Source organism: Nansenia antarctica (genome assembly GCF_963989245.1).
Source record: "Nansenia antarctica genome assembly, chromosome: 4".
In the NCBI taxonomy this organism is placed as follows: domain Eukaryota; kingdom Metazoa; phylum Chordata; class Actinopteri; order Argentiniformes; family Microstomatidae; genus Nansenia; species Nansenia antarctica.
This window is the reverse complement of record NC_137689.1, coordinates 45,533,538-45,548,070: the sequence shown is the minus strand read 5'-3', so window position 1 is coordinate 45,548,070 and position 14,533 is coordinate 45,533,538. Positions and strand designations below refer to the sequence as shown.

Sequence of the window (14,533 nt, the reverse complement as noted above, 5' to 3'; positions counted from 1 at the left end):
GGTCAGAATATTGACCACGGACGCCTTCTTCCCTCAGCCCTCTGTATGACCAGTACTGTAAGGACCACTATGCGGACGGCCACTGCGACCAGGGTTGTAACAACGCCGAGTGCGAGTGGGACGGCCTGGACTGCGCCAACAACATGCCAGAGAAGCTGGCCGACGGACACCTGGTCCTGGTGGTCCACATCCTGCCGGAGCAGCTGAAGAACGCCTCCTCCTCCTTCCTGAGAGAGATCAGCAGCGTCCTCCACACCAACGTGGTGTTCCGCCGCGACGCCAACGGGGAGCCCATGATCTTACCCTACTACGGGAGCGAGCAGGAGCTGGCCAAGCACAACGTCAAGCGCTCCATGGAAGGATGGCCCGACTGGGCTGGGGGGCCCGCCAACCTGCTGGGCCAGGTGAAGGACAGCGTGACGTCCATGGTCAACCCGCGCAGGCGTAGAGAACTGGACCCCATGCAGGTCAAAGGGTGGGTACGCGCGCATTGTGTAGAACAGACATGATTCTCTAGATGTTGAATGAAGAGAATTATTCCACCCAGGTGTGTACATCTCTCTCTGCAAAGTGTTCCACCCCCACAGAATAGTCTGATGTTGGAGACGAAGAGGATGACGTTTAACCCTTTCATCTCCTCTGCCAGGTCGGTGGTGTACCTGGAGATTGATAACCGCCAGTGCTACCAGCAGTCCACGGAATGTTTCCAGAGCGCCACGGACGTGGCGGCGTTCCTCGGAGCCCTGGCCTCCAGTGGGAATCTCAACGTTCCCTACATCGAAGCTGTCACCAGTAAGGACCCAATAACTCTACTTCCTGGGTCACCAGTAACAACCCAATAACTCTGCTTCCTGGGTCACCAGTAAGGACCCAATAACTCTGCTTCCTGGGTCACCAGTAAGAACCCAATAACTCTGCTTCCTGGGTCACTGTTGCTTCACAAACGTGACAGCAGCCTGTGAAACCCGGGAACAAGTCGGCAACCGATCAAGTGTTCAGACTTTTATTCTGAAACTGTGTTCCCGGTTTCACGGGCTGGTGTTACAAATGTTCCACCTCCACCTCCATTGGTTGGAAGGGTTTCCTTCATAGTCCCCTGTCTGAGCCGTCTGTCCCATCTGCTGCCTCCCCCCCCCCCTTCCCCTTCTCCAGGTGTAGGCCCCCCCCCACCGCCCCCCGAGCTCTATCCCATGTACGTGGTGTTCCTGGGCCTGGCGGTCCTGGGCTTCGTCTGCCTGGGGGTGCTGGTGTCTCGTAAACGGCGGCGCGAGCACGGACAACTCTGGTTCCCTGAGGGCTTCAAAGTGTCGGAGCCCAGCAAGAAGAAACGCAGGGAGCCCGTAGGAGAGGACTCTGTGGGACTGAAGTAAGTTCTCAACTCGATAGCCTATACAACTGTGTGTGTGTGTGTGTGTTCAAGTGTGGCTGATCTAACTGATCTTTCTCCCTTGTCCATCAGGCCACTAAAGAACTCTGACATCTCTCTGATGGACGACAACCAGAATGAGTGGGGAGAGGAGGAGCCAGACTCCAGGCGGTTTAGGGTAAGAGTGCATAGTACATACACATCCTACACAGGCACGCATTAAGTCATGCATTTTCCTTGTTTCCTATGCTGGTTTCCTATGCTGGTTTTGTTATGCTGGCTTCCCCTGTATGTGATCGGTGTGTCTAAATGGACGGTGGTGGTGTGTTAGTTTGAGGAGCAGGCGATGCTGGATCTTGACGACCACACGGACCACAGGAAGTGGACGCAGCAGCACCTGGACGCGGCCGACCTGCGCGTCCCCTCCATCGCCCCCACGCCCCCCCAGGGAGAGATGGAGAACGACTGCATGGATGTCAACGTCAGAGGCCCAGGTGTGTACCCCCCCCCCCCCGTTCCTCCATCCCCCCGACACAAGGATGACTTTAAAAGTGATATTTGATAGGACTTTTTTCTGTCTTCTTCTTCTATCGTCTACACCAGAGTTAAACATTTAACATTCAAGTCATGTCAACTTCTTTAAAAAATTGGTTTAGAGAACACCGACTGAAAAAAAGTGTTATTATTGTTAGCATCGTTATCGCCGTTACTGTTTTTTCTCCTTTTCCTAACATGTCGTCTCTTCACTCTCTCCTTCTGTCCTCCAGATGGCTTCACTCCTCTGATGATCGCCTCCTGCAGTGGAGGAGGACTGGAGACGGGGAACGTTGAGGAGGAGGAGGACCCCTCGGCGGAGATCATCTCCGACTTCATCTACCAGGGCGCCAACCTGCACAACCAGACAGACCGGACGGGGGAGACCGCCCTGCACCTGGCCGCTCGCTACGCCCGCTCCGACGCCGCCAAGCGTCTCCTGGAGTCCAGCGCAGACGCCAACGTCCAGGACAACATGGGTCGCACCGCGCTACACGCTGCAGTGGCCGCAGATGCTCAGGGAGTGTTCCAGGTACTGACCCCTGACTCACTCACCTCTGGACCCCTAATCCCTAATCCCTCACCTCTGGACCCCTAATCCCTCACCTCTGGACCCCTAACCCCTAATCCCTCACCTCTGGACCCCTAACTCCTGACCCCTAACCCCTGGAAGGGACCATCTTGTTTACAAACTGAGATATCAAAGTGCTTTACATGAAAAAAATCATAATGGATAGAAGTACATTAGAAAAGGCAGCGTAGATGTTAGTACAAGCAGCTTTATATTTGGACTTATAAAGGTCTGAGGTTTTTCCATCGCTGTACTGTATGTGTTGATAAATCAAAGCTCTTGTTTGTTTTGTTTGTTTTTTCAGATACTAATCCGAAATCGGGCCACTGATCTTGACGCCCGCATGCATGACGGAACCACCCCGCTAATCCTGGCCGCCCGGTTGGCTGTGGAGGGCATGGTGGATGAGCTTATCAACTGCCATGCTGATGCCAATGCCATCGACGACTTCGGTAGGTTGCACTAAGCTGCTCCTCATCTCTTCCATCTTCACACGGTGGGACTAGCACGGCTCAGGAATGTGCAGGATATTTATACTAAATCCCTACCTACCCCCCCCACCCCTGTCCCCCCCTCTCCCTCCCTCCAGGTAAATCTGCTCTTCACTGGGCTGCGGCTGTAAACAATGTTGATGCTGCCATGGTGCTGCTGAAGAATGGTGCCAACAAAGACATGCAGAACAACAAGGTGAGGACAATGGCTGCTGTCCTAGACATAGTGGTGTGTGTGTGCGTGTGTGTGTGTGTGTGTGTGTGTGTGTGTGTGTGCGTGTGTGCGTGTGTGCGTGTGTGCGTGTGTGGGTGTGTGGGTGTGTGCGTGTGTGGGTGTGTGGGTGTGTGGGTGTGTGGTTGTGTGGGTGTGTGGGTGGGTATCACAGTGCGTGTCTGGGTGACAGGAGGAGACTCATCTGTTCCTGGTGTATGTAGTGGTGTGTCACAGTGTGTGATTGTGTGTGTGTGTGTGTGTGTGTGTGTGTGTATGTATGTATGTATGTATGTATGTAGTGGTGTACTCACAGTGTGTGTGTGTGTGTGTGTGTATGTAGTGGTGTATGTGTGTATGTATGTATGTAGTGGTGCATGTATGTATGTAGTGGTGTATGTATGTATGTATGTAGTGGTGTATGTATGTATGTAGTGGTGTACTCACAGTGTGTGTTTGTGTCTGGTGACAGGAGGAGACTCCTCTGTTCCTGGCAGCCAGAGAGGGCAGCTACGAGACGGCCCGGGTGCTTCTGGAGCACTTTGCCAACCGCGAGATCACGGACCACCTGGACCAGCTGCCCAGAGACATCGCCCAGGAGCGCATGCACCACGACATCGTCCGCCTGCTGGACGAGTACAACCTGGTGAGGAGCCCGGGCCTCCACAACGGCCCCCTGAGTGCCAACAGCTTGTCCCCGCCTCTCTGCTCCCCCAACGGCTACCTCAGCAGCCTCAAGCCCACCGCCGCCGCCAAGAAGGTCCGTAAGCCCGGCTCCGGAGGGAAGGGAGGGAAGGACGGAGGGAAAGACATGAGGGTGAAGAAGAAGAAGTCCCTGGACGGGAAAGGCACCCTGCTGGACAGCTCAGCTGTCCTCTCTCCCGTCGACTCCCTGGAATCACCTCACGGCTACCTGTCTGACGTAGGGTCCCCACCCATGACCTCCCCCTTCCGCCAATCTCCTCCCATGTCGCTCAACCACCTGCAGGGCAGCGTTGACACCCACATGAGTCAGCTGGGCATGAGTCAGCTGGGCATGTGCAAGGGCCAAGAGGTGCGGATGCCCTACGACCCCAACCCGCCCCGCCTCTCCCACCTGCCCGTGTCTAGCCCCAATAGTCAGGGCGGCATGAGCATGGCGATGGGCGGAGCCGGGGGCCGAGGGGGGCAGTGTGATTGGCTGTCCAGGATGCACCAAGGCCTCGGGCAGCAGGGTGGGTTCAACCAAGGGCCACCCATGTCCCACAGCATGCTGGGGGCCCTCCACGGGGTGCCCACCGCCACCCTGTCCCAGATCATGGGTTACCAGGGCCTTCAGACCAGCCACCTGGGCACGCCACCCCACCTCCTGCAGCAGCAGCTCCTCTCCCACCAGAACCAGCAGCTCCAGCAGCAGAACTCTTCCTCCACCACGGCAGGGCAGCCTCTCGGTGCAGGACAGCCTCTGGGCCAGAGCTTCCTGAGCAGTGAGCTGAGCGGCTCAGACATGCAGGGGAACGGTACAGGCCGCTCAGTGCCCATCCACACCATCCTTTCCCAGGAGACCCAGATCATGGCCACCCAGTTCCTCACCCCGCCCTCCCAACATAGCTACTCCGGCCCCATGGACAACACACCCAATCACCAGCTGCATGTGCCCGACCACCCCTTTCTGACCCCCTCTCCTGGGTCCCCTGACCAATGGTCCAGCTCATCTCCACATTCCAACATGTCTGATTGGTCAGAAGGCATTTCAAGCCCTCCCATGAGCATGCATTCTCACATTGGCCTTATACCTGATCAGTTTAAGTAAGGAGCGTCAGGAGGGATATTCTCACATTGGCCTTATCCCTGATCAGTTTAAGTAAGGAGCGTCAGGAGGGACATGGACAGAGGAACTCTTCAATGAAAAAAACCAACAAACAAACTTTCTAAAGGACAAAAAGATAAGAGCAGACCTGACTGAAGATTCTCTTTTTTTATTATCAATTTTTATACTAACGACAAGAACTTTTTAATTAATTTTGTATTTATTTATGTACTTTTTTGACATGGAATATAAAGAAGATGCTTTTATATTTATGCTTTTTAAATTTGTTGAAGGGAACTTGGGCTTGAGACCACTTTCTGTGTATGGGGAGATTAGGAACAGGATGTCAGGAGTGTGCCATAGAGAGACTCCTTTTTGTGTAAACACTGGCTATTTATTTGTCTTATGTTGCGCTGTTCACTGGATTGTGCATCAATTTTCACTGTTCTATTCTGGACGTGCATTTGTCTGCATGATGTTTTGTAAACAAATATTTGTTGTTGTTTTTTTCTGAATTTTATAGAATGTTTGTTGCTAAATGTTTCAGTATTAATTAATTAGATGTATAACCTCCTTGTCTTTTTTAACTGAAGCAAGTTTGTTACTGAACTACAATACATTTAAGTCTTAACACTGAGTAGGTGCTGGAGAATGATGGATGGATGATCAAATCTATGTCTTAAAATGTGTTTTCAACTGCCATCTCAATGGTTGAGAACCCCCTGGGAAATTGGGTTAACTGAAAGTGAATCCAAATGTTGGCCCTGAGCCAGCTTTAGCTCCTAATGATCTAGGATAGAGTTGTTGGGTAACAGAGAACAGCTCTTGGACCCAGGATGAGGGGGTTGGGGGGTGAGGAGGTGGTTTGGGCTCAGGCGGCGGAGTCCCCCCCCATCTCTACCTACTCCTGATCCTTGTTCAATAATATGGCTGTTGATCTATAAAGAGTTTGATTATGCCCTGGCCAAGAAATTTCACATTTTCTTTGTGACATTGTGATGTGTCACTGTGATTGTGCTATTCTATGGCAAATAAGTCATATTTGTGTGAGATTCCCTGTGTCCTCAAAGTAGAGGATTGTGTGTGTGTGTGTGTGTGTGTGTGTGTGTGTGTGTGCGTGTGTGTGTGTGTGTGTGTTTGTACAGTATGTACAGTATGAGAGAAATGAGAAAGTTCCTTTTGTGTGTTTGATCGCCTGCACTGTGTGATGAGTGTGGTATTGGTGTCTGCTCTGTCATGTTTTATAAACTAGACCAGATAAAGTGTTTTTAAAAATGTAATGCAAACTTAAAGTGATATACATGCAAAATTGTTGTAGTTTGCAAACAAAGTATTTCCTGTTAAAATGAAATGTAAATTATCCTCTTGATTCAATAAAGGGCACTGCTAAGCTTTCAGCTACGGTTTCACTATTCATTCTATCTGAAATCCCTAGGGGCTGACAGCTTGATTCTACTAGACAATAGGAATGAATATGTTTATGTTCAAATTTGGTGCTGTCGGTTACAGCGAAGCCCTGTGGGTAGGCATATGGCACCCTCTAGTGGACACATTGAAAATAATGGGAGTGTTTGTCTCTGAGACTGTCACCTTCTGAATTGATTGCTGATAATAAAAAAATCACAGCCAGGTAGTGAAATAAGCGGTGCAGGTAACAAACAGGAAAGATTACAGTTATTACTTGAACAATAGCAATGGAATTCCAAACCCAATAAGGGTGCACGGAATGTTGCAAGATTAGCATTGTGATGTATGACATGTTTCTTGTACTTCACACAAATGGTGGAATGTTCAAAACTCCATTTGGTAATATCCATTTCAAACCAATTTTCTAAGTTGTGATGACGACTACAGTTTTTAAGGTACACAGACATAATATGTATAAAAATGTTCACCTGAGTCCCAAGATTCCTACGGTGTGAATATCTAAGCTGTGACATTTATAGTTTGTTGAAATATTCAGTGTTGTTTGAAAACCATGCTCCCCATTCACACAAATGGTAGAATGTTCAAAACTCCACTCTAGCAGCAGTTGGTCATTTCCATTTTAAACCCATTTTCTAACCTGTGACCGCGACAACAGTTTATAAGGTACACAAAACACTATATGGGTCATTCTTTTAATAGGGTGCCTTTTCCGTCCCCAGTTTTTACAAATCATGTTTGAATACTAATTCCATTAGTTTTTTCATGTATAGTCAATTGTTATTTATTATGAATACAATGATATGGGCTTCTAAGTTAAGTAAGTACATTTTAAAAGCTTTGGTTAAAGATGTAATTGGGATTTTGCCAGTGTTGTTCATTCAACTTCAATCTATAAAATAACTAATAAAAACATATACATTTCCAAATATGTTATTATTATTTAATTTTCCTATCTATTGAATCAAATATAGTTTTTATAAATAAAAATAAAAAAGAGCTGTGTTAATGTCCCTTTAAAAAACAAAACATATTTCTCAATCACATCACTCTCTGAGGTGACATCACATCAGTGGAGGGAAATTCAAATGTGGTAAGCTGTGTGATTTTCTACCTCTTTTACCATCTGATTTTGATTTTTTTATTAAGTGAGTTTAATGTGGTTGACCATAACGTGTCCACCATGTTAGACCTATATTGAGGAGATCAATCAATGAATAATTTTAAAAAATTTGCTACCCCCCAATGTATGCACGTGCCATTTCCTCCACTAGATGGCAAACGTTACCATAGAACAAGGGCGCCTGTCTGCAAGAGTTTTATTTCTCTGTCTGCTATGACACTGACAGACAGGAACATGGGCATAATGTCTGCATGCAACTTGAATAGAAACTTATTGTAGCGACTAGATGGAACCAACCGTAAAAGTCGCTGAGTGACACAAGGAGGGTCTTGGTTGATACTTGTATGACACGCCAAAAACAATTAGCTGAGATCAAAAAACAAGTTTCATAGCATTTATTGACTAGGAAAATCAAACGTACGTACAAAAATAAGTGATCAAAGCCAGAAATAACGATCGAAGCGTTCAGGTATTTCAGATGCATACAAAGACATACCAATGCGTTTAGATATGTGAATCCATTCAAAACAATCCGAACAATGCGCTCAACAAAAATACAGCAACCCTGGCTACACTCTCTCTCTACTCCTGCTGTACAGGGGCCTGTTCCTACAAAGCCGATTAAATCCGATCCGGGTTTAAATCAGATCCAGGCGCTAATTTCAGATCGCGTTCTGTTCCATCAATGTGGCTCAAATAATTCGCTGCTTGGTTGCTATGCAACCAATCCTTCAGAACAAACCTGGTAGGGACCAGGGCTGTGTTCGGAATGGCATACTAGCATACTACTCATACTAGATATGACATAGATTTGAGTATGCGAGAGCGTTCACACTGTACAGTATGCAATATTTAAGTGTGCAAGTAATTTAGTATGTATACTATATTTTCTGAATTATTTAAGTAAGATATGACTGGACTCTACTGGCGTACTGAATCCCCAAAATGTATTGCGCGTCCAGAGTTGCCAGATAGGGCGGGTTACCGCCAAATGAGCTACTGGATTTAGAGGTTATAGACAGGTTAAGCTGTAAATTGTCAATCCCATCTGGCAACCCCTCTTCAGCCTCGTCAAACTCGTCATACAGCCGATAGCCTGGGGACTGAAAGCTTGCAATAAACATATTTTTTTGCACAGATTTGAGTGTGCAGATGCTGCTTTTTTGCGCTCTATGTGATACTCTTCAGCTGCAGCACCCCAGCTAAGTCTGATCACGATGAGCGGTGGTATTTTCACTATATTGGGAATTAACATGGTGAAATGCATTCTTAGACATGTCTGCGTCGTCATGATTACAAAGATGCCACTTGAAATGCATGACATCCAATTTTATTCGTGTCTTACACACACGTTCGCCTAGTATTTGACTGCCTGTAGCCCAATCACGAATGGTCCCAGTATTGTAGCTTCAGACGGACACGTTGGTTGTTATTGTGCTTGCTGCAGCAAGCCCACGATATGTTATTGCTCATATATATTTATTTTAATCCTGTTCTTTTACCAACTGCTAAGACAACAATATAGTTAGCTAGTTACTTGAGCTAGCTAAAGATATTGGGCCCCCAAATCATTTTACAACTTGTTGTAATTATGTTACGATGTTTCTGTCGAACTGTGAAGGCATGTAAGCAACGCAGGGTTTGTTCGTAAATTCGCTCTGAGAGCGCCGGAGCGCACACTGGGTTCAACGTCATAAAGGGACCAGGTAATTTGATTGGACAAGAGGCATTCCATGAGTGCTGATCAGAATTCCAGGGCGAATTTACGAACGCAGCCGTAATGTAGCTAGCGAACAGACGACGGAATAAAACCTTCAGATCAGATAAATAAACGGGTTATTTTGATAAACTGGACACATTTTGGGAACGTGGTTACTTTCTCGCCTGAAAACATTAAAACTTAATATGTTACGGCCTGAATCAAGCGGTCAAATGTGGCAGCACCCCAGAACAGACGGACACAGAGACTAGGGTAATAACAAAATATATTTATTAAAGGGGTTAGGCAGAGAATGGTCGTAGGGCAAGCGGGGGTCAGGCAGGGGGAGTAGTCGGCAGGCAGGCAGGGGGTTAGGTAGGAGGGGGTAGTCGGCAGGCAGGCAGGGGCTTAGGCAGGAGGGGGTAGTCGGCAGGCAGGCAGGGGCTTAGGCAGGAGGAGTAGTCGTTAGGCAGGCAGGAGGGTAGGCAGGGCAGGCAGGCAGGAGTGGACTGGTGGAGGAGAGAAAACAAACAACGGTGAGAAAAATAATAAAACAACTGAGAAAAATAAACAAGTCTAATTTCGGATATATATATATATATATACACTGGGGACAAACGAGGGAGCGAGACGACTAACTACATAGGATCAGATTGATCAAGCATCAGACGGCAGGTTGTGGGGCCTTTTATGCAGGTCTCTCCTCCTGAGATTGTAAACACCTGCTGGAGCCGGCGCAGCTGTCCCAGATTGGGCCTGATTGGACTCAACGAGCGGTGCCGAGGTGGAAACGAGTGGAGCCGAAGCGGGATCCACAACATAATATGCCATAAAATGACATGTTAACACTGTAGAGCCAAAATTACAGTTAAGTAGGACCGCTGCGCAGTCTAGTATCTTCATTTCGACAATCGGTTCTTCTGGGCTCTTTATGTCTGCAAGCACGCGCCCAAATCAAGTATTTCCAAACCGGTGTTCTGTGAACACTGATGACACAAGGCTGATTCCCGTTCGAGGAATCACTTGAGGCTTGAATCCCAATCACGAGTTGCCTGAACAAGGCTTTTATTTTAATCGCGGATATACTAATCAACGTACGTGGAATAGCCCCCTGGTTAACAGGTGCTTATATTAACCTCAGAATATCACTGCCCATAACCATGTGACTTCTGCAAGGTCTCAATACTGTGATCAAATCAATAACAAAAATAAACGAACAATCAAACAATCAAAATAACCAAAATATAAACTCAAAACCATTCACCATTTATACTAAATGTGACAGGGTTTCATTAAAAGGTCCCCATCTCGGCAGTTGTGAAACCTCGCAATCGAGCCAAACAAGTCTTGTTGTGAAAAAAAATGTTTTCCGGTTTTTGGCATCCACGACAAACGAAGCGATGAAGAACCCACTCGATATCATATCCAACAGTTTTACATTCACTAAATACCTACATTTAGTTAGCAAAGTCGGTGGGGGATATTATTCGTATTAGTGTGGCAGTGTGTGTAGCCACGCCCACCCCAGCTGTATGTAAGGAGCCATGTGTGTGCGTCTGGACCTGTTGACAAATTTACAAGATGGAGGCTGCTCTCGCTAATGCTATCAACAGAATTTCAAAAGCAGGCAGAAATATCGACAGTGGGCAATTAATGAACTCCTTCATACTGGACTATACATAACGGGAACTCCGAACTCCGAATCTGACGATGACAGATGACAACGGAATTTCAGACATTGATCGTCGTCTGCAGACAGACCTTCTGCTGTGTTCTTGGGTAAGTTTTAGTGAGTTACATGTGTTGTTTACTAGGATTTTGTATTGTTTACTTAGGATAGCCAAACAGTTATTTGATGTTTTGTGAGTAAGGTAGATAGCCCCGTTGTTAGCATCAGTTATCAGACCACTGAAACTGCTCACCACAATTATGCCACCCCTCTCCAAAACGAATGAAATGGTGGGAGGAAGAAATACATTGTCAAAGATAAAACATAATGAATAAATACATTTGTTGCAGACCTACTAACATGTAACATACTGTACAGTATGTTTCATGCACCATTTTAGTGTGTTTGTGTGTACCAGCTAGCCAAACAAGTGTTAGCTTGTTAGCTAGCTAGCTAGCTTTGTTAGAGATGTAATAGATTATAGAAAAAGTAAATGCTTTTGTAATGAACGGTAATGTTATGTGGAATCAAAAATAATGATTAATTCATTGATATGTAGATTTGCTGTAGAATAATACTGTGAATTGAAATGATTTCACTAGCCAACTTCTGTAATACAGTACACTGAGTCTATGGAAAACCTCCACTAGCAGTGTGTCCACACCTCTGACCTGAAATTTGTGTTACAGAATGAGGAGGTGAGAGGTTCTGAGAGATGACACCTTGATGAGTCACCAGCACTTCAGGTATTTGTCATTGTCATTGTATAAGCAATTCTATTTTATGAAGATAGTAGTAGGCTATTTTGCAAAAGTGGTGTTGGTAACAGTGGGCAATCATTTTAAATGTACTGTCTTCTTTTTTATTACAGCTTTGATGCCCAGATGGGATGGGAAGGAACTACACCGAAGTCCCACTAGATGCTTTATGGACTATAATGATAAATGCATCCACACAGACACAACATTATACTTTTTTACCATTCTATTATTGTGTTGCTCAATTGTATCTTGCCTAATTTTTTCCATTGCCATGAATTTTACTCTCTTGTACTTGTAATGGGATGTAATAAACTTTTGGCACACATGGCAATAAAAAATCATGAATCTTGAATTATTATTATTATTATTATTATTATTATTATTTAGCTATTTAAATGTGTCAGCCCTGCAATTTTGCTTCCTGAGGGTTAGCTGACAACCCCACTGACAGATGACAGGTAGGTAATGAGTAGTGTAATGGGGGAGTGGTTGTCTTGAGGGAGTGATTATTAGGGTGGAGTTAACCAGCTATTGTTCCCACCCATTACCTCTGTGAAAAACGTCTCTGAAGACTTCAAAGTCTGGATATCTCAGTACGGTGGTTCAGGGGGTATCACCATTAAAATATCCATGACTTCTTCAACTTGTTTCAGATTTCAATGTGTATGACACATCATTTTAAAGTTTACAATCTACCCTTTCATAATCTGGAAAAAACTGAAAAAATGTTTTTGCCCTACTTGGGGACTTTTTAACCATGCCCTGTCACAAATACACAATAAATCACATTCATGGCTCCTATTTTCCAGCCATTAATTATTACGTAATTACATAATAATAACTCACATAACACAAAAATAGGGGACATGAAGCAAGAAAAGCACAATAATCCAAGAATAGTTTCATAAGTCCATGAATTTATTTCTTCCTGCAAAAGTGATTTTACCATCATGTGTCTGTCAGTCAAAGTCAAAGTCAAGGTCAGAGTCAAGATGTCACACCAGCTACGCCTCATCCAGCATCATCTGATGGAAGTTGATGAACATCGTCAGGATAGACAGGCCTGCTTCCGGTTGAGTGATGTAGAGGAAAGTCGCATCGTGCGTGTGCTCCATTTCCTTTTGCATATCCGTTTTCATAAAGCCACTTTTCAGTATTTATTTTTATATATCTTATTTATTAACATCCCTAGACCACAACTTGTTAAGATGAGCAGGCAGACTTCACGAGCAACGAGTAAAAACACTACTCAAACGTCGACTTCGCCATCCCTGCCTGATCCCACCAAAATGGCGGGTGCTAGTAGCGATATGCTAGCTTCAGCCCCCCTCACAATCGACACCCTCATCAAAGAACTTGAAAAGTTTGGCAGCAGAGCTTACCTCATCCCTGGATGCTTCCCTGATGACATCTCTAGCTCCAATCAAAACATCTTTGGATTCCATTCGCTCCACTGTGTCTACGCATAGCTCCACCATTAGCGACATGGAAACTGCCCTCACCGATCACAGTGACAGGATCACGGGGTTGGAGAACGAGGTGTCCACTCTGCAGGCGAAGCTAACCTCTGCGACCGCGGAGTACGACTCGCTTCAAACTAAAGTGTAGGATTTGGTATTGTTATGACACGGGGGCGAGGGGGCTCAAGGACACGACAATGGAGGCAGGATACTGTGAAGCCCCGTAGGGTATTTATTTACAGTGTAGGGGGGGGGGGGGGAAAGGGGATGATGAGTCCGGGGGTTTCAGCCTGGCGGGCTGGGGGTAGTGGCTGGCGTGGGCTGTAGAGGAACAGAGAAAGAGGGTAAGTCTCAATGGTAGGCTAGGACAAAGGTAAGTGCACAATAAAAAGGCACAAGGGAATTTGTATACGGGAAGAATACAAATTGCAAAAAAATAGTATCACTGTTACGACCTGCAGTCAGTGTTACTTACCAGTGAGCTTGTTGATTCATTCATTACTATGCTAGCACAGAGATACGGTGTAAGTTCTGTATTGTCCTAGAACTAAGATTAAAGACTCTGATTATAACCGTATCCGCATGATCATTTTAACAACACAGTAATCTCAGACAATGGCCCACCCTTCTCGGGACTTGACTTTCAGACCTTCGCGAATGACTGGGACTTCCGACATGTAACGTCATCACCATACCACAGCCAAAGCAATGGCAAGGCGGAGTCAGCTGTTAAAATAGCCAAAACACTGCTAAAGAAGACGGCGTTGGCAGGAGAGGACCCATGGAAGGCAGTGCTGGCATGGAGAAACACTCCAACGGAGGGACTTGACAGCTCCCCAGCTCAGCGACTCATGTCCAGACGCACGCGAACACACCTGCCCTCCAAGGACCTTCTGCTTCAACCTCTGGTAGTGCACAATGTGATAGAAAAAAAGCAAACAAAGGGGCTTATTTCAAAACACCACTATGATGCACATGCCCATGACATGCCAGTGATCATTCAAGGGGAGACAGTCCGAGTCTTGCTACAACCCAATGTACCCAACAGTGCATGGGCGCTTGGCATTTGCACTGACCAGAAGAGTGACAGGTCATATGAAGTGATGGTACATGGTAAAACATACCGAAGGAACAGGAAACACATCCGTCCAGTGGACGAAACACTCCGACTATCACCGCCTCAGAACCCTGAAGGAGAGGACGACTGGGGTACATGGGGTCGAGCTGAAACTAATCCCGACGAGTACGCTCCAGCACTGGATGAAGACACAGTCCAGCCGGCAGACCCTGAGCCTCAAGGTCTCCGGCAGACCAGAACCAGGTCCAACATCAAGCCACCGGAGAAATATACCAAAGACTATGTGACTTAATGTTAGAGTTAAAGACGATGTTTTCATAATGTTAAATGATAAGAGTTAGATGTTCTGTATAATT

General features: G+C 46.2%; 1 protein-coding gene across 1 annotated transcript in view; it reads left to right on the top strand.

Moving 5' to 3' along the window:
- The window catches only part of notch1a (notch receptor 1a), a gene marked incomplete at both ends in the record, with an annotated part of 36,398 nt that extends 31,433 nt beyond the window's left edge, over window positions 1-4,965 (top strand). The window contains 9 exons of the mRNA XM_080528748.1: window positions 38-475; window positions 647-792; window positions 1,153-1,366; window positions 1,460-1,544; window positions 1,698-1,860; window positions 2,134-2,432; window positions 2,776-2,923; window positions 3,061-3,158; window positions 3,646-4,965. Coding sequence (XP_080384874.1) covers window positions 38-475; window positions 647-792; window positions 1,153-1,366; window positions 1,460-1,544; window positions 1,698-1,860; window positions 2,134-2,432; window positions 2,776-2,923; window positions 3,061-3,158; window positions 3,646-4,965 — 2,911 coding nt within the window. The remainder of the gene's footprint in view (window positions 1-37; window positions 476-646; window positions 793-1,152; window positions 1,367-1,459; window positions 1,545-1,697; window positions 1,861-2,133; window positions 2,433-2,775; window positions 2,924-3,060; window positions 3,159-3,645) is intronic.
- Window positions 4,966-14,533: the final 9,568 nt, after the last annotated feature.